At 42.7% G+C, this 25,269-nt stretch overlaps 1 protein-coding gene across 2 annotated transcripts in view; it reads right to left on the bottom strand.

The window, feature by feature from the left end:
• Positions 1-25,269, bottom strand: part of CERT1 (ceramide transporter 1) — a 105,644-nt gene that overhangs the window by 47,756 nt on the left and 32,619 nt on the right. For both annotated transcript variants that reach the window (XM_060235830.1, XM_060235829.1), the window contains exons 3-4: positions 19,271-19,387; positions 3,383-3,490 (exon numbers count right to left, since the gene is read on the bottom strand). In XM_060235830.1, the coding sequence (XP_060091813.1) occupies positions 3,383-3,490; positions 19,271-19,387 (225 nt within the window). The remainder of the gene's footprint in view (positions 1-3,382; positions 3,491-19,270; positions 19,388-25,269) is intronic.

Raw genomic sequence — 25,269 nt, forward strand, 5'->3', positions numbered from 1 at the left:
AACATCTCCATTTTGCACACCCTGCAGAACTGTATAAGGTGTTGCAGGGCAAGACATCTCTAGGTAGAGAGTTCCACCAGGCAGGAGCCAGGGCTAGAAGGGCTCTAGCTTCGGTCAAGGACAGCCAGGCATCTTTTGAGCCTGGAATCACCAGCTGGTTTTGATATTGTGAGAGTAATGCTCTTTGGGGGATATACTAGGTGAGGCAGTCTCACAGGTACAGTGGCCCCAGACCATTTGGGGCCTTAAAGGTTAGAACCAGAATCCTGGAGTGGATCCGGTACTCAACTGGGAGACAGTGCAGCTGGTTAAGCACAGATTCAATATGTGTCATTATAGGGTACCTGTCAGCACCTGTGCTGCTGCATTCTGGACCAGATGTAACACTATCGATCTTGCTGTTTTTGAGTAGCCAGTGGCTGCCACATTATTCTGTATTCAGTAATGCTTTGCATAGAATTTAGCTGTGTCTGGGTATCACTACACTGGCTTTGCTTTGTTAAGGTTTTTCTCTGTATTTGGATGAGCACTTAATGCTTCTGATGAAATTGGCTCATGGTTTTTTGCTGGAACAACTGAGTATGGGGTTCTCATTGTTAAATGCCACAGAAACTCTTTTACTTTTCACAAGAAAAAAGTGTGCCTCATTGAGAATATAAAAAGAAAATAGGATGCAGAAGCAGCTCAATTGTTTCAGGAAACAGAAAGTATAATGGATTATAAAGGCAAGTGCATAAAAGTGGCAAAAAATTATTTTCAAAGTAAGTATAGAGACTTTAAGATAATAACTCAATAAGATCCAATAATCCATCTATGGACCTTGTCAAAAGTTCAGGAAAAGGTGCTATATTGTTTCACAATTTTCTAATGTTAGTTCATTCAGCCAAAAGTGTAATTTTTTTCACCTTCTCTTGTTGACATTAACAAAGACCTGGGTATTTGTTACAATAAATGTAAGGTCTAAGACTGCTATCCTTAGCACACTTACTAGGGAGGGAGCCCCATCGAGCTCAGCGCTTACTTCTCTGTAAATATGCTTTGGATCCCCCTGTAAACAATGCAAAAGAATTTTGCATTATTTCTTCTCTCTTCGACAGTCCACCTGCAGAGAAGCCGCCACCAGCATGGCCCATGTACACACCCAGGGCTTTGCAAGGCAAAAGACCATCAGACACTGAAGCCACCCCTGCCAGCAAGCCTGATGATCAGCTGGTTAGGAATGAGCTTGATGTTGCCAGTGCCAGGTGCACAGGCTGGGAAATGTGTGGCTGCACATGTCTGGTGGGACAGCTATGGCCACAGTAGGGGTGTGCTTTTTTTTTTTCATTTTCCTGATTCAGGTCCATTGGACCCGAAAAATACCAGTATTCCCAAATATTCAGAAGTACTGCTATCAGTATTGTATTGGTATTTGGGTAAGTATTCGGAAACCTGAATTTATTTGGCTCCATTATATCTTGTGGGGACCATCCCATAGGAAATAATGAAGAATTTCACTTGCTGAGTCATGCTGCCATGGCACAACTTGGCAAGCTTTAAAATGCATATTGGTTTTTTGATCTATGATTTTTTGATCTATAATATTTCAACTGACATTCAAAAGCTAGTTATAGTCTGCATGTCGGTACTTAAGCAGTTCTAGTATCACTGATCACATTCAAATGCTGTACCCTGCAATTAGTATCAGATTGTGTGTAGCCTGACCAGAATAATTTAAAAAAACCTTTACAAATCTAGTTCAGTTCAGAGGGCATTTAAACTTTAAATGCCTTCTAGCCACACCCAAATAAAAGTCAAATAGTGGCTTTTATTAGGGTGTGGCTATTTTGGTAGCCACACCCTATTCTGTATTCAGCTGAATAAATACAAAAAAAAATACAAATAATGTATTTTTCAGGTATTTATTTGGCTCAGTATATACCGAATGCACACCCCTAGGAAAAAGGAAAAGATACCTAGCTAAGTTATGGCTGGCTGTGGGAAGAGGGAGAAAGAGAAACATGGAAAGGAAGCAGGGCAGAAGGAGAGCCAAATACAGAATGAAGATAAAAAGGAAAGTATGTAACATGGGGGAGGAGAAAGTGGGGGTGGTGTAAGAAAGGGCTTGGAGATGGGAATGTCTAAGACAAATGAGAGGGGAGGCCATCCTGGAGCTCCAGGTGCAACAAACAAATTTCAAGGTGCAATGGCAACTGGTTTTGTAAAGTTTTTAAAAATCATTTTGGTCAGGCTACACACAATCTGATACAAGTCTCAGGTAAGATATAGTATGTGAATGGGATCAATGACAGTGGAGCTGCTTAGGTACTGACACATGGAATATGACTAGTGTTTGAATTTCAGTCAAAATATTACAAATTATAGACCATGTAACCAACATGCACATTTCACTTTAACTTACTAAATGAAGCTTATCCATCCATCCACACTCTCTCTTTTGTCTTCTACCTGAACATACATTTTGCTTATTAAAGCCATACTTTCAGAGAGACTGCTCTGTGATTTTCTCGCCCGCCACATGTAATCTACTATCTACTAATACTTAATAAAACATTTGGATTATTGAACTGTCTTTTGTTTCTTTCCCATTTATTAACTTCAAGTTTAATCCACATACAAGATTGCATACTACTTCAAAACAGTACATGCAAAACATCTGTGCTTTGGCAAGCATGGCTACTTACCAGCAGAACACAGAGCACATGCTTCTATTATTTATTGTTACGCTAAAATATTTCCATGCCAGCTCAAAAGGCTGTTAAGAACACAAGACACTTGGGATTTGTGGATCTCTGCTGTATTCCTAGTAATGGAAGACACAGGCTCTCTGTGAGCTTAACAGCCAAAAAAGGCAAATAGTATAAAGAGTTTCTACAATAGACATTTGAAAGAAAGAGACAGCCATACACACAGTCCCTGACCTCATGCCTAACTATCTTCTTTAAAAGAGTCTTTGTAAGTTATAATATAGCCTGTTTAGTGTTTTGAAATAAGTTTAGCACAAATTCAGGTTTAACTATTGGCAGAAAATTTTCAGTAATTTCCTTAAGAAGAAAATATTGGATTTATATATCCCACCCTCCACTCTGAATATCAGAGTGGCTCACAATCTCCTTTATCTTCCTCCCCCACAACAGACACCCTGTGAAGTAGATGGGGCTGAGAGGACTCTCAAGCAGCTGCCCTTGTAAGGACAACCTCTGCCAGAGCTATGGCTAACCCAAGGCCATTTCAGCAGGTGCAAGTGAAGGAGTGGGGAATCAAACCTGGTTCTCCCAGATAAGAGTCTGCACACTTAACGACTACACCAAACTGGCTCTCTTAAGCATTTCTAAAATACAATAAATCCATTATTTCATTATATTCATTATTCGCCACTCACCTTAAATGAGGAGGTGGATGTTGCAGAATATCCACTTGCTCCAGACACAAGAGACACCATAGAGCCATGGCGCCGTAAGCTTGATTCTGATCCATAGCCAGATTCAGTCTATAGAAAATAACACATATATTAATTATGAAGCAGGAGGCAAATATATATAAAAGATTTTCCATCACTAATTCAGATTTGCATATTAATTCACTTCCTTTGAAAAAGGTAGTCAAAACAAACACTGCTAGAAAGACACCTGGGGGGAGAGGCCTGGTTGAGAGAGAGTTCAGCCAATAAAAAGTAAATTACAGAAGGAAGTTCCCTCTACCACACAGTATTCCAAAGTAACCAAGTAATCAGAAAAAGTTATCAGCAGGTGTTATTTCCTCCATTTCCTTCTCTTCTCCTCACCCACAGTTCTGGCTTTTGTCTCTTCCCACTGCCTCCATCCATTACAACGTGTCAGGGATGCTCTAGGCTGATCCTGCATTGAGCAGGGCGTTTGGACTAGATGGCCTATATGGCCCCTTCCAACTCTATGATTCTAATATTCTAACTGTCACTCACTTGATGGGCTTATAAATTCTCTTCTGCCTCAGTTCACAGACCTTGATCTGCTCAACAAATCTACTAAGAATGATTACTGACCCCCACCTTGCTCTGATAGCCGGGCTAGGTGGGGGGACACCCAGCAACCCCCTACTGTAGATCTAGCGATATGTATGAGAGACTCTGAGGACTCAGGACTCAGTGAAGAAGGATTTGTGATGGACTACTGCTGGGGGTGGGGTGGGGGGGGCTCCCTCTGGGTATCCTACCCCCCCCCCCCAGGGAAAGTGTATGCGCAATACATAGCCTCTCCTCTCCCGGTGTAGTGAATGCCGCGTGGTCACTGTCTGGCTATGCCTGGCAGATGGTCACTGCAATGGCCTCTCCTGCATTACTGCATCCGTAGCAACACCTTCTTGCTGGTCCCCCCCGTTTTTCACAGAGTTTGCTACGTCATGGTGCGACCGGATGGGCAGGCTGGGCCCACCAACCTTGCCAGCCTAAGAGAAGGAAAACTCTAACATCAAACCCGGGCAGATAGAGCTCGTTAATGTAACACCTACCACCTGGAGGACTCGCTGCCGGCGTCCCGGCTTACTGGGCCATGGCAGATGACCCCCAGGTGAAAGGGTGGAGCCAGTACCGCGCACACTGGGCTTCACCTAAAAAATTCCTCTGCGCAGGCCTGAAGGGCATATACACATACACAACCCACAACGCATCAAGTCCTGCAGCGATGGGCAAGGGGCGAAACGGCAGGTGGAAGGTGCCACTGGAAGCCGCAGTCCCGATCCTGCATGTAGGCGGTTCAGGGTATTGGTCGCCTGATGCTAACCCGGAGACGAAAGCATTTTTCGGCAGCACCCTGAACGACCAAGCAGCCTTATCTAGGGACAGCACTGCTTGCTCCACACGGAGAGGGGCCTAGAAAAGGTGGCCTAAACAAAGCTCATCTCCTCCACCCCAGTTGGCTAGCCGCGGTCAACGGGCATCCTTACTTGCGGTCAAAAAATAAGAATCGCACTGCTACAGCACCAACCCTAAATCAGACTTTTCCCTGCAGCCACTGTGGCCGGACCTGCCTGTCCCGCATTGGTCTTGTCAGCCACCAGCGAGCCTGCAGCAGACGTGGACTATTGCACCCTTCTTAAATCTTCGTTCGCGAAGCCAAGCTGAGACTGCTGTATGTGCATGTTCAAGGAAAATTTGACCATAACATTGAAGTTTCATACTGCCTCTTATATAAAATGTTGCTTGCATCATACAAGAAATTTCTAAATGCTCTTCCTTTAGGAATTATCAGTTCACAGTACTCCATGAATAAGCAGATGATCTGTAAATGTATGTAGCCAGTCTGTGTTATTTCAAGAGGATGACAATCCAAGTTAGAGCAGTTTTCTTGAAAGTGTGTACCATAGGAATATTTGAATTCACTTTAATGATGAACTTGTGTTATGTAAGTGAACCCTCACAAATTTAGAGGGTTGTTTTTTGTTTGTTTTTTTTTTTTAAATGGCTGCCTATATCTTAATAGAAGCCCCGTGGTGCAAAGTGGCAAAGCTGCAGTATTGCCGTCGGAGCCTTCTGCTCACAACCTGAGTTTGATCCCAGCAGAAGCTGGTTCAGGTAGCCGGCTCAAGGTTGACTCAGCCTTCCATCCTTCCGAGGTCGGTAAAATGAGTACCCAGCTTGCTGGGGGGAAAGTGTAGATGACTGGGGAAGGCAATGGCAAACTACCCTGTAAAAAGTCTGCTGTGAAAACGTTGTGAAAACAACATCACACCAGAGTTGAAAACGACTGGTGCTTGCACAGGGGACTACCTTTACCTTTATATCTTAATAGGAACCACATTTAAGATCACTTACATGACAACTACTATCAACAGTATCTCAAAATCCCAAGAAATGGATGGCAACCACATACAATTACAACCTCTGTCTTGAAAAGTTTCCACCACAACTTCAGATGAATATGAATTAGAGAAAGAGGGTTTAATGTATAAAATGTGATTAAATTATACCTAGCAAGTACAAAGTAGTCAGCTTTTGAAAAAAAAACTCCAGGAAGAATAAATAAATTCAAAGACTGCTTCAAAGTGTTGCCATGTGCGAAAAACTGCTGAAATGAGAGAACCAGGAAGCGGATTATTAAAAAATGGTTAGCTAGATGCATAAAGATATGCACAATGAAGTTACTGGTTGAACTACAGACTTCACAAGGGCATGTAGATGGTGGTGACGTATATGAGACACCAGAGAGAGTTGGTGTTAATTCAGCATGATAGTAACTACACTAAGCACACTCAGTCAGAACAGCTAAACAATAAGTCTTTTGTTTTACCTGCATCTTCTATCTTCAGAGTTAGCTGGTCACTATCATTGCACCAATGCTGCTTACAGCTCATGTGTGTATGTACAAGGGCCCTTCACTTTCCATATACACAGCGCCGGCACACCCATTAGGTGAAATTAGGTGGATGCCTGGGGGGGCACCAAATTGTATGTATGAGAGGTGCCCACGTGACTTGAGCTGGGGTGGTGGTAGTGGCAGGTTGGTGGCAGAGTCAGTGGGGCAGTTGTGGGCACTGGTACAGGCCTGGGGGCTGGCAGAGAGGGCAGCCTGGCCAATCCCTGGTGCAGCCACCCCCTTGGACTCACTCAGCACTGCCCCTCTGTGGGCCGTCACAGAGGGGTTGCTCTTCTGCTGAGGTATCCGCCTGCTGGAGATGGGTGCTGTGGACAATGGTGGGTGAGTGAGCGCCTGCGCGATACCACCCCTTCTGGTCTGGTGGGGACTGTTGGGGCTGTAGTCTGCAGCACCTTGTGCTGGGCCACACACATGTGAGTCAGAGCAGCGCCATCAGCCACAGATGGGCCCACTTCTGCTTCAGTTTACTCTGCTACGCCCACCTTCCTCACAGCGGCAGAGGGTGCCAGCTGCCCTTGCATGTCCTGCACTAGATGCCACCGCACTAGTTGGCCCAGCAGCAGCATAAAGATCAGCGGACACAAGGGCCACATATGGGTGCCTTCTGGCCTCGTCACAACCCACCGCTGCCATGTCCTGGCTCCTGCAGCCCCAGTTGGGAACTGTCAGCTGGAATGAGGAGGCACTTTTGAACCCTCCAGGCAGTGTGGGGAGGGGTGGAAGGGGTTGGCCGGGGAGGTGGCAGGCAGGGGGCTCTCCGCCATCCTCAGAGGTGGCTCAGGGGAGTTTAGATGACTCTTTGCCAGGAATGCTGCATGTTATGGGAGATGGGGGGGATTGGACTAGGTAGTCTTTTGGCCCCTCCCAAGTCTCAAATCCCATGCTCTAGCAACATCCTGCTTGCAACTCAAGAGTAGGAGGGAGATGCTCCAGATTAAAGCTATCATGCCCCCCAGAAGGGAATGTGCCAGGTCCAAACTGGTTATCAGTGTGTGGGGGAGGGGGGTCACCGGAAGTTAGTCTTGCCTAAGGTGCTGGTCTAGTCTAAGTTTGGCCTTCTACAGTAGGACACTCAACTGATAAACTTATGCACACAGACAACAAAAAACTAATTCTACTCAAAAGCTGCAATAAATAATATGTTTCTCTTTTGTAGCCACCAAGCAACACACATAAGAGACTAACTGCAAGCCTAAGCAGAGCTACACCCTTCTAAACCCATCATTGTCAACTGGCTCAGAAGGGGGCAGCTCTGCTTAGAATTGCATTGTGAGCTATGTAATGCTGATATCTGCATATTTCCAGACAGCAGTAGCAACTGCACAGACAGGAGTATGCAGGAAACCTCTATCAATAGCCTGGAACTGAGAAAAGAAAAGAATATCACAGAAGAACACAAAGCAAAGAATATCATTTTTGAAACCAGTACACAGAGGAATGTACAGGAATTAATGGTATGTACAAAAAGCATGCAAAGAGGAAGTACAATGGCACACATACATACACATCATGCAAAGCCCCACCATTTCATTACTGCAACATCCAAGTCAGCATGGATCCCTGTTGCACTTTTTGTATCTCACAGAGCAGATCATTAGGTATTCACTGCAGAAATAACTCCGTTAAAAGAGAAACAAAGAATGTAGACATAGGCTTCTTCCACCCCAGTATAAATACTCCAGTTGCCCCTCTGCAAACCAATGCACCCTAAGTACACCCCATATAAAAGCATAGATATTCGCTTACTGTTGTAAGCAATCAATAAGTGACAGTAAACACTGAAGTCAATTACCATGCTGAACATCCAGAAGCAATTTCACAGATATCCATGCATAGGGCGAAGCCTCAAAGCTACACTTAGAACTGACATTATAGACACACTGCAAAATCTTCACCAGGCTTCTGCATCTCTGGACAGACTCCATGATTCCTTCCTGAAAGCTGCCTCATAGATCAACAGACAGGGGTGGAAAAACTCCACATGATCCTTATGAAATATTTTGTTGGCTCAGGTAATGGTGTCTATCAGCAGCAAGATACATCATTAAAGAAATAGCACTCCACAACACAAAAGCTAAATGTATGCAGTCAAATCAAGCCTTCTGTGCTTAGTCAACTGTCAGAGGATTTCCTTATGTGGGTCAATAATGCTTCAGAGAAAAGCACAGGCTCATGGGAAGCATCACTGCTTACACAAGGAGCATTTCCTACCCTATGGGTTTCCCATATGAGAAAATTTTATTTTAACCCCTTGTGGAGCTGAACACTCACATTGAAATTCATTTTTCTTAACTTATACTATACTGATTAGCAGCTACAAAAAGTAAGCATCTTATCTTTTATAGTAAAGCTATACCAAGGAATGAGAATGCATGCTTACAGATAGCGATCACAATTTGTCTGCAAAGCTGGAACACGTGAAATACTACTTATATAAGCAATTTTATGCCACCTCTTCCAAAAGTCCTACAGATACAGATAGTGGCCATAGGGGAAAAATGATGCATGAAAAGCAGTTTGCGATCATGAATCGACAGGGATATTCTGGAAAAATTAAAGCTTCAGAACTGTCACTCACTCCCTTCAGCTCAAAGTTTCCACTAGGTGGAGTCTGGTTATTTCTTCTGAGAGATTTAGTAGCACAATCTTTGTATCAGGAACAACCAAACTCACATATCAAGATGTGCAGGAACAAACGGGATAAAGAAGTAAAAATATAGCTAGTCTCTCTTTGAGAGTTAACAGCCAATAGTTAATCAGATGTTTCCTCAGCATTAGGTGGACAACAATGGTCCCTTGTGAAGCAGAGGGCAGTTTAAAAAGGTAGTCTTTATATCAACAAAGCTGGGGATTAAAGGCTAGAAATAAAGGGAACACACATGCCTTACAGCACTTTTGAAGCCTTGTTTAGTTCAGCTGCTATATTTCTCTTGCCAACTAAATTATTCTGAAGCATTAAAGCTAGTGCTCAGCTGTGGTACAATACATAGTAGTAGTAATTATTACAGTTTTATATATGCACTGCTAGTATAGATGGTGCTCTACAGAGTTTCACTGCCAAAAGTCCTTGTCTCCAAAGACTTTCACCACTACTATAATTTTTTTAAAAAAAGAGCAAAAATCTGTGGCCCATACTAATCACAAAAGTAGAATCACATCATTGACAGGTTAGTCAACAGGAATTCTCAGCTATGAAGAAAATTATTAAGCAAAAGCACCCCTCACCCCCACCCACCCCGTCAAGGACTAAACTTGCTAGACAGAAGAAATGTTAAGAGTTAGTAGTTAAGGAGTGGAGAGAAAGAAGGGAGGCTGAAGAAATTAGATTATTAAATTCCTGAAAGCTTTTCTCCTGCAAGAGATTAGCCCAGATGTTGACAAAAGTTGGTTTGCCCTACAGCAGGAGCATTGGACACCAGAGAGAAGATAAAGGAGATTGTAAACCGCTCTGAGTCTATGATTCAGAGAGAAGGGCGGGGCATAAATCTGCAATTCTTTTTCTTCTATTTAAAGACTTTGCTACAGTAGCTGTGGGAGTATCAGAGATATAAAGGTAAATCATTTTACCGACCTCAGAAGGATGGAAGGCTGAGTCAACTTTGAACTGGCTACCTTAACTCAGCTTCTGCCAGGATTGAACTCAGGTTGTGAGCAGAGCTTGGACTGCAGTACTGCATTCTGTACGGGGCTCTAGGAGGTGATATTTGAAGCAGTTGTTTGACCTCTCTTTTTCTGGGAGGAAGGGTTTGTTAGGAATTTTCCGTTCCTTTCTTCTAGTCTTAGTAAAAAAAAACAAGCCTTCTGTGCTTTCCCTTTTGAAACAGAGAAGCTGTTGCTAGGGATGTGAACTTGGATATTTCAAGGCTGAAATTCTGAATATTGATTCCTGATAAATCTCCAAGATACTTGTGAATATTTGGAGTCTCCATTTTAAGGCTCCCTGGCCTGTTGTCATTGATCAGGGTTCCCTAGCAACAGGAGGGAGAGGAGATGGAGGCAACTGTCATAGACGACAGGATCAGATGACAGAGGGAGCCCTTGCTCTCACATCTTCCATGGCTCTGAACATGGGCAAAACAGGGTAAAATGCAGGCCTGCCTATAGCTTGGCTCCATTTCAGAGCTATATTTTTTTGAGTGCTATCAGTGCTGCTGCTTTGGATGTACCTGGTCCCTGCATGGGAAGACTTAGTTCTGTCTGTAGGCTGGGCAAGCTTAAAGACTGGTGAAATGGATTTCAAAATATTATTTCAATTTTGTCTATGTTTTTTGTTTTTGTCAAGGATGGGTTGTAGTGGAGAGAAGCAGTCTTCCTTACCCTTTCCCTCCACCAGCTCAAGCCTGTCTTACAACAGCTCTTCACCATCTTCTTCTCTGGCTGGGGTGTTATGATGAAGAGGCTTCACAAGGTCTTTCTTCATTGATATTGCCACTGGCTGCCCCTCGTAACAAGATGAGGAAGAGCCTGAGCTGTATTTTGTGCTGAACTTGGAAGACAAGAGTATTCTGGTCTTGATTTCACCCCAGAGACCCAGAGGGTGATGGAAGAACTGAAGGAGAGACTGGGTGCATCTTCTCCTGTTCCTCCAGCATCCATCAGGCCTTCCAAGGAGAGGGAGGAAGAGAGACTGGAGGTCTTGCAAGAGAAAGAGATGAAGGTGCATCTCAAGGTACTGCCACCTCAATCTTTCCCCCTCAGGCATCTCCTTGCGCCCCCCCCCATGTCTGACCTGGGCATCAAGAGCAGCCTTGCCAAGTGGGATGGCCAGTGTCTTAATATTTGCACTGTCATCACTCACCAGCCCATGGAAACATCATAAAAACATAAGAGCAGCCCTGCTGGAACATTAAAGAACATAAGAGAAGCTATGTTGGATCAGCCAATGGCCCATCCAGTCCAACACTCTGTGTCACACAGTGGCCAAAAATATATATATATATATATATATATATATATATATATATATATATATATATACACACACACATACATACATACATATATATATATATACACACACACACATACACACACATATATATACATATATACACACACACAATTTTTTTTGCCACTGTGTGACACAGAGTGTTGGACTGGATGGGCCATTGGCCTGATCCAACATGGCTTCTCTTATGTTCTTATGAACATTTCAAACCTGGAACAGGCTGACAAACTGTTCATGATGTAAAAACTTTGTAGGCATCAATCATAGAGGCCAAAAACATGAATTCTGAGACTACAGGGACCTGCAAATTACTCTTACCCTTGTTGAGTGTTGATACATATTTGTGTAATTGTCTGGTCTGAAATGGAATAGTCTGGTTTCCCTTCTGATAGCTGAATGTGGTAGTGTGGCCCTATTGGGCAAAGCATTTCTTAATTTCTAGGTTCCAGGCAAGAAACATGGGAAGAAAAGTATGCAATTAATCATTTGTACCAGTATTCTGTTCTCAATAAAATGAGGTTGCTATAACTTTTCTTATCTTTGCCTAGTGCTACCTTAAGTGCACAACCCACTGGGTCAGGGGAGCCTGCCTGAGTACCCCACTCCTGCAGCACACAAAAGGAAAATACTACAGCTTTAGTACAGGAAACCTCAATCTTATGAAGGAAAATGACAGCAGCCTCTCAAGCAGTGCACTTGATGCTCTAGAATATAATAATATAATTACAAAATGCTCTTGGCATACTTTTAGAACCCAGTTCTCCTTATTTATAGCTCTACTTGCATATGGTCACTTTATGACACAGTAGGCTTCCCAACCCTCCCGCTCTGGCGGGAGTCCTCTGGGTTTGCAGCCTCATCTCCCGGTCTTCAAGAAGTGGGAAGCGGGGGGTGGGGGGTGGAGGGGGGGGAGAACATACCTGTAGGCTTCATTATAGAGATCCTGAGCCGTTTGTAAAATGTCTGCCACTTTAAGGCTGGGCAGGGAGCAGGAAGGGCTTGGGAGAACAGCCCCGCCCTTTCTTTTGCTTTCACTTTCACAGCAAGAGTTCTCCGGAAGAAGATCTGGTAAGTGTGTGTGTGTTTGTGAGAGGGAGGGGGCAGGGGATTCCCTGGTTTGGAGGCCCTCCCCCCCTTTTAGAAAGCATGGGGGGGAGGGAAATGTCTACTGGGCATTCTATTATTCCCTATGGAGAACGATTCCCATAGGGAATAATAGGGAATTCATCCGTTGGTATTGGGGGCTCTGGGGGGGCTATTTTTTGAGGTAGAGGCACCAAATTTTTAGTATAACATCTAGTGCCTCTCCCCAAAATACCCCCCAAGTTTCAAAACGATTGGACCAGAGGGTCCAATTCTATGAGCCCCAAAAGATGGTGCCCCTATACATTATTTCCTATGGAAGAAAGGAATTTTAAAAGGTGTGCTGTCCCTTTAAATGTGATGGCCAGAACTCCCTTGGAGTTCAATTATGCTTGTCACATCCTTGTTCTTGGCTCCACCCCCAATGTCTCCTGGCTCCACCCCCAAAGTCCCCAGATTTTTCTTTAATTGGACTTGGCAACCCTATGACACAGGGACACATGAAAATTTTCTCCTATGAGAATATTTGTCTGTTTAGAGCTTATGACTAGATATTACTCCCTGATGACAGAACTACACAATAAAAGTGAAACAACCTATCAGGGATTGCATGCAACAAATACTAGTGGCCACTAGATGGAGGCAATTAAAAAGTCTAAGACCTGCTTGGGGTTACTATTGGTCAAAGTCCAACAGTAACCTTTATCCTGCTTCCATGACATTCCATTTATTCTGCATTTAATGTTTTCAAGGTAACCTAATTTTAAATGATTAGAAGTCTGTCTTCAGCAGCAAATCCTGTACTGTTTCAGATTCTTTAAACCCAAAATCTTAGATCACACTGGCAATCAAGATTTTGTTTTTGAAGACTGTTTCAGGCCTAAACTTTTAATGGTAAAACTTGCATACAAAGCTGCAGTGAGTTTAAGACCCATTACCAGTGGTAAGGGGAGGAAAACCCCTTAAGCTTGAATAGGTCAATGCTACTTGTCCTAAACACATGAACTCAATTTAATTTCTTAAAACATTTGAGAGTGGTCATCATAGTTTGTGGATCAGACAACTACTTAGTATGGACTCCAAAAATGTAAATGGGCTGAGAAACTTAGCTGTCTTTTAAAATTGATTGTGGGGTTGTGAACAGGCATGCAAAAAACAAAACAAAACAAAAAAACTGCCTGGTAAAGTTCCCGGAACTGTAGAGCCACTCATGAGGGATTCTATGCCCTGCATAGCTCTTTGCCCATAGATATAAATAGTGAAAGCAGAATTAGACGTGGCAAATGTTTACATTGTATCCAGTGTTTTGTGTGTTTATGCTGTATAGTACTTTGGATAATAGGCTAAGTGAATTACAAATAAAATTAGAAATATGCTTTACTTATTTTTCCCAGGCACAGAATTGAGATATCTAAAAAACAAAACATTACAAAGAGAGTTAGTGCACACACCTGAATACAATCAGAAAGTTACCTGCCTCAATTCAAGGTCTAATGACCAACAAAGAATTTCAATAGCTCAACTCCTGTAAATACATATCTGGTTTCAGCCACAGTTATGTGTGCTTCCATAACAAGAATAATCACTTCAATAACAATTAGAAACTCTCTAGTGTTGGTAGCAACCACCAGGAATAGCTTTATCTATTATTCAGCTGAAAAAAAAAATAATTTCTCTTAGATTTCATGCACTTAAGCCTCCCCCCCCCCCCCGCTGCCTTACTATGCAGTTGTGTGTCTTTTGGACACACCCTTAAGGGACTAAAATCACATTGCACTCATGTGCAACAGAGTTCCAAGTACCCTAAAGAAACAAGGAAAAATCCTTTCCAGAGAGAGAATTTAGAGCAACAGCAGGAGGTGTTTAACCCTTTTCCTGTTCCACAGTGCATATCTTACTGAGAAGTTCTGCCTCACCCCCTATCTGGCACAGCCTGTTTGAAACACATCTGAAACTCTGGGGCAGGGATAGCTGGGGCCGGGGAGGGATGGTGGCTCAGTGGTAGAGCATCTGCTTGGTAAGCAGAAGGTCCCAGGTTCAATCCCTGGCATCTCCAAAAAAGGGTCCAGGCAAAAAGGCATGAAAAACCTCAGCTTGAGACCCTGGAGAGCCACTGCCAGTCTGAGTAGACAATACTGACTTTGATGGACCAAGGGTCTGATTCAGTATAAGGCAGCTTCATATGTTCATATGTTTGGTGTGTGGGGGGGAACCTACAATGATAGACTCCTCTTGTCCTCCTGCAAATCCATATTTAATTTCCCCTTACCAAAAGGCTTTGCTTTTTTACAAGGTGGCAAGCTATTGTTGTATGTAGTAGATTACATACACATTATCCCTCAAGGGACACAATCAACAGAATAACAAAGGTGTCTGGGCTAATATTTTCCAGTAATACTGTACAAGCAAGACCGTTTTGGCATAGGACATAGACAAAAATGATCCTGTTACTGTTATCTGTGATATTTACAGAGAAGATGAATAAGTTTTTAAAAGCTCTAATTATTTATATACATTTATATAAATGAGAATTATCTTTCCAGTAAGAAGGTTTTTCTTAACAAACTGGAGGACAAAACCTGAAGCAGCCATTTCTGGATTCACGTAGAACACTCTGTGAGAGGTTTAACTAATACATATATTGAAAAACAAAGTTTAAACCACAGTATTTTTCATGTTAATTTAGAAATATTTTACAGTCCATTTTACAATTTCTTTCTTCATTTGTAGGACTTTCTGAAGTCCAATGCATGTGTGACTGCAATTCCCAAACTGGTGTGGCTGCAATTGGACTGCTACTTCTGTCCACTTTCAGAGTGAATCCTTCCTCAGGCAGCTCACCAAGGGATACAGTATTTGAATTGGCACTGCTCTGTATATCCAATGGATCTAGCACAGCTCCACACTTAGGGCAGATAGAAGTGTGGAGTCATGCTAGGTCCATTGGAGATACAGAGCAGTGCCAATTGAAATATTGTATCCCTTGGTGAGCTGCCTGAGGAAGGATTTACTCTGAAAGTGGATGGAAGCAGCAGTCCAGTTGCAGCCACACCAGTTTGCGAATTGCAGTCACACCTGCATTAGACTTCAGGAAGTCCTACAAATGAAGAAAGAACACTGTATATCAGAGGTGTCGAACATGTAATCTGGGGGCCGAATCAGGCCTCTGGAGGGCTCCTATCAGGCCCCCAAACAACTGGCTGTCATCTGCTTTCTTCTCCCTATATCTTGCTTTCTTCTGCATAACAGCTTGCTTTGCAAGGCTTGCTCAATTGTACAGCAGCACTACTGAGCCAAGCCTTTTTTCCTTCTCTTAGCTGAGGCTCCCCACCCTGCCCCTAGCGCCCTGGGGAAGGAAGGAAAGAGACAGAGCTTCCTTTGCCCAGTTCCCTGGATCCCATGGGAGAAATACAAAGGAAGCATCTTTAAGACCAATGAGTGCTAACATTTTAAGCATGTTTTAAGTTTTTCAGAAAATATATTTGTGTTTGTCTGAGATCTTAATAAAATTTATATCTCTGCTACCTAATCTAAAATAGGTACACACATGGCCCAGTCCAACATGGCTCGGCCCAACCTGACATGCCCTGGCCCAACAAAGTCTCATTTATGTCAGATCCAGCTCTCATAAAAAATTAGTTTGACACCCCTGCTGTATATTGTAAAATGGACTGCAAAATATTTCTAAATTAACAAGTGAAAAATACTGTGGTTTAAAACTTTGTTTTCAATATATGTATTAGTTAAAGCTCTCACAGAGTGTTCTAAGTCATATACCTTATTCATACCTGTGAGCTCTCTGATTTCATATATTTCTGGATTCACAGCAGCATTTCCCCCATCTGCTGACATCTTGGAAACAGCTGCCAAGTTTTTGCCATCTATACAGAAGTTCACCCATAATATGTATCTTGAAAAAAAAATAGCATGTCCTGGTATTACAGCTAAGAAATCAAGATTATGTCCCTCCCCTCCACACTGCCTTCACATTATACAACGTTTGAGGCACCAGCTTGCTTACTTGGGAATAGTTCATACACTCAAATATGGATAACTGGTTAAGCCTTTTTGTACTGTGCAAAGAGCTGTAGCAAAGTCCCCCCTCCCCCTGTAACAGCAGCACTTTGTTAGCTAGTTTCTTGGTCGCTTATGTACACGACTATACGGGTCTTGCCAGAATACAACGTTCTATCCAACTATGTAAACGGGTATATAAAAAAATGCAGCAACTCCCAGGATTACAACAAGAACCTGTGGAGTCATGGAAGTATTTCAGCATGTCCCTTCAGATTATATTTTATACTGGATGATCCAGCTAGACCAGTACAGGATTAAACTCATTCATTAGAAGGCCATTTAATGCTGCTTATTATTCATGCTGCAGTGACATTTATTGCTCAAGACTACCCTTCATTGAAGCAGAAGAACCTATAGCAGTACTTAGTATACTCCTGAGCTAGGATCCAACAAGGAAGTATAGCCATGCCAAGACCTTGAGTGTGCATAGTGAAACTCTCCCCTCCCCTTGTAATGGCACATATCCAGGCCATATCTCAATCATCATTTCAATCTTCTGGGATTCAAGAGATGTCTTGCTACATAGTTGGCTTGGCCTACCCTTCAAAAACCATAAGACCAAAACCCCGTTAGTATGCAGAAACAGATAAATGGTTTTGAAAAAAATTCACCTGCCCAACATAAATTCACTCAAATTGACAAAATATACACAATTTTAAAAATAGTGTATACTTCTCGATTCTCTTCACCCAATTTTAACAGGCAAAAATGATTTTAAGTTTCTGCTGTTCATATAAAAAGCACAGAAAATGGTGAAATAGTCTTTTAATTTGTAGGTAGGTTGGTATATTCTGTCATTTCTTCCATATTCAGTAATGCATTTAAAATATTTATATCCTTATGCTCAAGGCACCTAATAGCACAACACATTGCAAGGACACAAAATGCTCAAGTCCATTAACAAAATAAGAACAGTGTGGTGATAAACACAGATTAAAAACACAATCAAGTCTGCTGAAGCAATTCACAGTCTCTGAAACAGAACTGTCTCCCTAAATGTAGCCAATGAAGGCACCCTCTGAAGCCACTTCAGTAGGCTATTCCAGAGCAGCACACCTAATACAGAGAAAGCTATGACTAGCTAGTTGTTTATGGACATATCTGATGGAACTGAATGAGTTGTGTTGCAGATCAGTAACATTTCAGAAGTGGGAGTGGTCAAAGACGCTATTATATGCTTGGCCTGAGTTCAGTTTGGCCTTCACTGTTCTACTTTCCCCTCCCTATTCTCTATTTACAAACCATTTTTATTTATGTTTTTGAAATTTGCTTTGAGTTCAGCAATTTAAAAATTCTTTTTTTTATGTTCCCTGTCTACACCCACACCACCTCAGAGATCCATTTACTTTGTGGCTTTACTTTTAAAACAGAAAGGTATTGTTTTAAATGGACAGTCAGAAAAATGCAACTACATTTAACCAATTAAACAAAGATTTAGTTAAGAATGTCGTTGACACCTGACCTTCCATTAAATTAAGAGAGCCCTCTCTATAGCACTGAACATTATTAAGCTCAAACCAATAAACCCTTTTAGACTAGATAGTCTTTACAAAAACAACCAGTATTTAAACCCAAATACCTTCTGTAACAATTTGTTTTTGAACTGTACCATCCACAGTAAGTTTAATCTCCACTTCTCAGAGATAAAGCTAGATTCAGGTGGGTAGCCATGTTGGTCTGAAGCTGCAGACCAAATTCTGAGTCCAGTGGTACCTTTAATATCAACAAAGTTTTATTCAAGGTATGAGCTTTCTTGTGCACAAGGAAGTGGGTGTAAACACAAAAACTCATACCTTGAATAAAGCTTTGTTGGTCTTAAAGGTGCCACTGGACTCAAAAAGAGATAAAGCTGTTAATTTACACATATTATTTTACAAAGCAAGAGTCAAGTTGCACCTTTAAGACCAACCAATTTTATTTAGAACACAAGCTTTCATGTGCTCTCTAAGCACACTTCATCAGACAAGGGGATTGGTTGGTCTTAAAGGTGCACTTGACTCCTGCTTTGTTCAACTGCTTCAGACCAACACGGCTGCCCACCTGGGTCTATATTATTTTACAGTGTTTTTCATCTACCTTTTTCAGTGAGACTCAAAGTAAATTACGTGGTGTAAATAAATAACAGTCCATACAAAGAGACATCTAAATAAGCACAGTGTAGGCTGATACAATCAATATGAAGACACACTGAAGGAGCAGTGTACTAGGACTAAGATTACCAAAACATGAGTGAACATAGCATTAGGCATGATAAAGAATGTTGATACAGTGAAAAAAAGATGGTATTGCATTAGTTGAAAATAATGAAACAACAGGACTATAAATGCAGCAAACTGATATTATACCTCACACAAAGTGGTATAATCCACAGTTGCTTTTCTTTTATAAAGTGCCTTCCTGAGCTATTCTGTTACAGTATAGCTCTCTTTAGCCACATGTAGATTCTTGATGCTCGCTAGTCTCTCACTAATGGTTTACAATTCCTGTGGCATTTATCAAAAGCAAAATCTTTCACAGATTTTGAATGGGAGACAACTAAGGAAGTCAGTCCTGGGTTGCTATGAGGGGGGCAATGGTAAGCTACCTCTGAATGTCTCTTGCCTTGAAAACTCTAAAGAGTTGCCATAAGCCATAAGCCAGCAAAAAACAAAACAAACAAGGTAAAACAGACAAAGGTAATATACCATTGTGAATTCTTGAGCACACTAGCACCTGCTTTCCGTAAGAAATAGGACTCAAGTGTTAAGCAGTACCCTGGAGGACTGTCCATAATCATGTACCATTATTAATTGCTAAGAAACAGAAGTCATACCTTGTGCTGTTCAATTGCATCTATCCATTGCTGTCTATGATCTGGATCTTGAGCACGCAGGTACCAAACACTATCATTTACACTAATGTCAAATCTGCACTCATCAAAATCATGTGGCTGTGGGGGGAAAGAAAACAAGCTAATTAAGACATTTAAATTTCAGCATAAAGGAGATAAACTACAATGGACTATAAAGCAACTATAAAATGCTATGAGTGAATTATTTCAAGTTCATCAGCTTCATTTTCTTTGACAGCTCTTACAGCTCAAAACATAATTTCAAACCCAACGAACAGATAGCACCAGTATGTATATTTTATAAAATGAAGTCTGAAATCAGAATATCATCTATTCATTACAAAAATTGTTGTAAATATCAACTATCACAAGGTCTATTCAGAAAGAAAACCCTTCAAGGGAATAAAATTCTAGGAAGAACTAAGTTAACCATTTTAGACATATCATGCTGCATATATAATAGGGCCATTCAAACACAGATACACTATCAAGCTTTCACAATATATGGCCGTTAATACAGACCTAGAAAATAAGTCATCCACACAAGAAGTATTTTATCTTAGACCATTTCCTAAGATAAACTAAGATTCTTTAACTTTCAATAGTAGTATTATCTTACAAATTAGGATGCTTGGCATCTTATGCTTTTGCCAAGGATCAAACAGTACTAGGCAAGAGCATAGGAGGGAGAGAGTCATCAGGGTCACATAGAGAGGCTTGTGATTTGGCGGCACATGTTTCTCATGATTCATGAAAAAACCAGGAAATGTTGCAAGCCTGGAAAGGTTCCCAGATGCAAAATATCTTGCAAGCAAACCCCTGAGCATGGCTTCTTGGAAGAGGATACTCATTTTCAATTGCTATACGTTTACATTCCCATGCAACTGACCTTAAAAAAAAATTGAAGCTGTAGCACTATAAAACTTTTCCGATATCATACATTATTAAAGGTAGAAAGCCATTATCCTATTACTATAATATTTATCTGGCATTATTTTATTGCCGCTTAATTTTTATAAAGATTGTACAGTCTCTTATTTTGAATATCTTGGAAGAGATCTCTTAAGGTGAATACCTCTTTCTAAATGAGCAGGCTATCACATTGCACATAATTCTAAAGAAATATATTCTATTGCTCTCAAGACTCAAGTCTTGGTGTTGTTGCTGTTTGGAATACAACTGCACACATATGACTTCACAAAGATGGCTGTAGGCATATGTGTGTGTGCGAGCATGCACAGAGATTCCCCATGAGATTATGATTATTTGAACCATGGAACTACCATTTCTTCCTTTTAGGTCCTGCAAAAGGAAGGATGAAATGGCATAAAAACATAAGAGAAGCCATGTTGGATCAGGCCAATGGCCCATCCAGTCCAATACTCTGTGTCACACAGTGGCCAGAAAATTTATATATATAAATATAATATATATACACACATATATGCACACTGTGGCTAATAGCCACTGATGGACCTCTGCTCCATATTTTTATCTAACCCCCTCTTGAAGCCGGCTATGCTTGTAGCTGCTACCACCTCCTGTGGCAGTGAATTCCACATGTTAATCACCCTTTGGGTGAAGAAGTACCTCCTTTTATCCGTTCTAACCCAACTGCTCAGCAATTTCATCGAATGTCCACGTTTTCTTGTATTGTGAGAAAGGGAGAAAAGTACTTCTTTCTCTACTGTCTCCATCCCACGCATAATCTTGTAAACCTCTATCATGTCACCCCACAGTTGACGTTTCTCCAAGCTAAAGAGCCCCAAGCGTTTTAACCTTTCTTCATAGGGAAAGTGTTCCAAACCTTTAATCATTCTCGTTGCCCTTTTCTGGACTTTTTCCAATGCTATAATATCCTTTTTGAGGTGCGGTGACCAGAATTGCACACAGTATTCAAAATGAGACCGCACCATCGATTTATACAGGGGCATTATGATACTGGCTGATTTGTTTTCAATTCCCTTCCTAATAATTCCCAGCATGGCGTTGGCCTTTTTTATTGCAATCGCACACTGTCTTGATATTTTCAGTGAGTTATCTACCATGACCCCAAGATCTCTCTCTTGGTCAGTCTCTGCCAGTTCACACCCCATCAACTTGTATTTGTAGCTGGGATTCTTGGCCCCAATGTGCATTACTTTGCATTTGGCCACATTGAACGGCCCACTGGACTTACCGTGAGGGGTCCTTCTCCTCAGAGGTACGGAGGACATCTCTGTGGGTTATTCCTACTGTTCCTTTAAGGGAGGCAGGAAATATTTTTTTCACCTTCCTGTTGGCGCCTTCGGAATAACCCCACCCTCAGTTGTGGGACTCCGAAAGCAGTGTTGTCTTCCCTCTAACTAGAAGGACTATAAACACAAACTAACAATTTAGAAACTACAACATAAACTAATAGTGAACTCCAATAGTACTGAAAGTAGAACAGTACAAGGGAGAAAAACTGTAGTAGATAGAGCATAATAAGATATAAGCGATGAAGATAAATCTGGGAGTGGTGAGATGTCCTCCGAACCTCTGAGGAGAAGGACCCCTCACGGTAAGTCCAATGGGCCGTTCTCCCTCAGAGGTTGTCGGACATCTCTGTGGGACCTACCAGAGCAATCCCCCCCTAGTTGGGTGGGTCTTCATCGCTGGCCTCCCCCAGAACATGCTGTAATACCTTTCTCCCAAATGCTACGTCTGCTGAGGCCATGGAATGAATCTTATAGTGCTTTACGAATGTAGATGGAGAGCACCAGGTAGCAGCTCTACACACCTCTTCCACTGAAGCGCGATTCAGCAGTGCCGCGTTTGTGGACGCACTCCTAAGGGAATGGGCCGTAATTCCTCTAGGAATTTGCAACCCTGAAGCCCTATATGCTTCAATGATACAGGCCTTCAGAACTGCACTAATTGACGAAGTGGACATCTTATCTCCAGCTCTGGAAGGAGAGATGTTAATGAACATATAGTCTGTTTTCCTAATCGATTCAGATCTCAGGATGAAAATTTTTAAGGCTCTGCGCACGTCTAAGGTATGCCAAACGACTTCCTTTGGATGTTTGGGTTGCGGACAAAATGTGGGTAGGTAGATTTCTTGTGTACGATGGAACTTAGAAACAGCCTTGAGCAGGAAGGAAGGATCTGTGCGCAGAACCACCTTTTCTTTATGGAACACGCAAAGCCCAGCTTTCACTGCTAGAGCCTCCAGTTCCGAAACTCAACGTGCAGACGTTATGGCTACCAAGAAGAGAATTTTCATTCGAACCCATTTTAAGTCCACCTCTCGAAGAGGTTCAAATGGCTTCTTTGTAAGAGCTGACAAAATGGTATGGAGTCGCCAAGATGGAAAACGATGGACTGTCGGAGGTGACTTTAAATTAGCCCCCTGCAAAAATAACTGGATGTGTGGATGTTGAGATAGCCTGTACCCTCTAATGACAGCTAAGACTGTGGACAGGGCAGCTATCTGCCTTCATAAGGTAGCTGGTTTTAACCTGGACTCTAGGCCCTCCTGTAAAAACGCTAGTACCTCCGCAATGGAAGGGGCAAGCGAGGAGACCTTTTTTCTACAACACCAGCGGACAAAGGCCTTCCAAGTTGTATTGTATATACGAACAGTGGAAGGGCCTCTTGACGCTAGCATAGTGTCCGTCACCTCAGGTGAGTAGCCTAAACCTTTGAAGGTTTCCCTCTCAATCTCCATGCGGTCAAGTGAAGCCACTCTGGGTCGGGGTGCCACACCGGACCCTTATGAAGCATGTTGGGAAACACTGGCAGCGACAGCGGAAGGTCTATTGTTAGCTCTGTCAACATTGAGCGCCATGGCCAATAGGGCGCTACCATGATGATTTCTGCCTGTAGAACTCTCACCCTCCGCAGAACTCGAGAAACCAGAAGGACTGGAGGAAACGCGTACAGGAGACCTGGAGGCCATGGAGCTGTCAAAGCGTCTGTCTGTTCGGCTTCCGGATGGAAGAACCTCGTGAAATACCTTGGTAGCTTTGTGTTTGCGTCAGAAGCGAATAGATCCACGTCTGGTTGACCCCAACGTTGACAGATGAGATGGAATAGACTTGGGCTGAGAGCCCACTCGCCTTCGCAGATTGCCTGTCTGCTCAACCAGTCTGCTTGTATGTTGTCCTGGCCTCTGATGTGTTCCGCCCTTAGAGAGGCCAGATTCTTTTCTGCCCATGCTAGAATCTTTGATGCTTCCCTGTGTAACTGCGAGGATCTGGAACCCCCTTGGTTGTTCAGGTATGCCTTGGCTGTTATGTTGTCCGTTCTGACAAGAACGTGTTTCTGACGCATTTGTGTCCTGAAGGCAACCAGAGCCAGACGTATGGCTCTGACTTCCAGGAGATTGATGGGAAGCAGACCCTCGGGTTGTGACCACCTGCCCTGGACTGGTTTGTCCTGAAGAGTGGCCCCCCACCCCCCTAGGCTGGCATCTGTGAACAGCTCTAGGGATGAGGGAGGATGGAACAATTTGCCCTGGCAAAGATGAGTCAAGTCTGTCCACCATTGTAAGCTCCTCTTGACTGATAACGGAATTATCAAATTTATGTCCTTTCTCTCCATGATCTGAATCTGAAATGGCCGTAGGAACATTTGAAGAGGTATGGAGTGGAATCTGGCCCATTGGATCATGTCTATGGTCGAAATCAATAATCCCATTAGTTTGGCAAGCAACATCAGTCATGATGATTGGCTCTGGATGACCCTGATAGCCAGGTCCCTGATAGTCCTGGCCTTGGACAGAGGCAGAAATAGCGAGTTGCACGTGGAGTTGATCATCGCTCCTAGATGCTCTGGCTCGGCTGCAGCGAACTCTTTGCTATGTTCACAATGAACCCATGCGACTGAAGGCACTGAACGGCCAGAACTGTGTCCCGAAGAGATTTCTCTTTGCTGTAGGATCTGACTAAGAGGTCGTCCGGGTAGGGATGAACGTGGACCCCCTGCTTTCTCAGCTGTACTACTGGATTTATTAAGATCTTGGAGAAAACTCTGGGAGCTGTTGATAGACCAAAGGGTAATGCCCTGTACTGGTAATGTTGATTCAGTACCACAAACCTTAGAAAACGACGATGAGAAGAATGGATAGGTATGTGAAGATAAGCTTCAGTCAGGTCTATAGAGGTGAGATATTCCCCTGTCAAAAGTGAGTCCATAATGAATCTCAAGGTTTCCATTCTGAAATGACGTACCTTGATGTAGCGGTTCAGAAACTTGAGATCCAAGATGGCCCTCCAGTCGCCATTCTTCTTGGGGATGGTGAAAAGAATGGAGTACACACCTTTTCCCCTCTCCGACCCCGGGACCGGTTCGACTGCTCGAATGTCGAGAAGATGCTGGATTGCTCTTGTGGTAATGAGACATTTGTGACCCTGCTTGGGGGTAGGTGATTTGACAAATCTGTCTGGTGGAATGCGGTGGAACTCTATTGAATACCCCTCTTGTACAATTTATAAAGACCATTGATCTGCCTGAGAGGCTTCTCAGGTTGCTGCAAAATGGAGCAGTCGAGCTCCCACCGATATGTGGTTGTAGTCATGCCTGCTTGGACTTGGCCTCTCTGTCAGACTTGTCCATTTTGGAGAAGCTATTTCGATTGAATTTGGAGCCGAATGAACCTCTCTTAAATGAGTTCTTTGGTGTTTCCCAATTGAACTTTTTTGAATCGGTGCGATATCTGGCCAAGGAATGCTGAGTCCGAAAGGACTGAGGGCACCTTTTATCATTTCTCCAAATGGATTTGGGCATGGCCTTCTTTTTATCCCTAGTCTCTACTAGGATCTTATCCAAAGCATCCCCAAAGAGACGATCCCCCTGAAAAGGGTATGCTGCCACTGTAGACTTACAGAGAAAGTCAGCTTGCCAAGCCCAAAGCCATAGAAGGCGTCTAGCCACCATAGTGGACGCCATTGCCTTAGAGGCAAATGTCAAGATGTCTAAGGTCACGTCAGCAGTAAATGACACTGCCTTAAGAATGC

The sequence above is a fragment of the Heteronotia binoei genome, chromosome 4 (genome assembly GCF_032191835.1).
Source record: "Heteronotia binoei isolate CCM8104 ecotype False Entrance Well chromosome 4, APGP_CSIRO_Hbin_v1, whole genome shotgun sequence".
NCBI classification, from domain to species: Eukaryota; Metazoa; Chordata; class Lepidosauria; order Squamata; family Gekkonidae; genus Heteronotia; species Heteronotia binoei.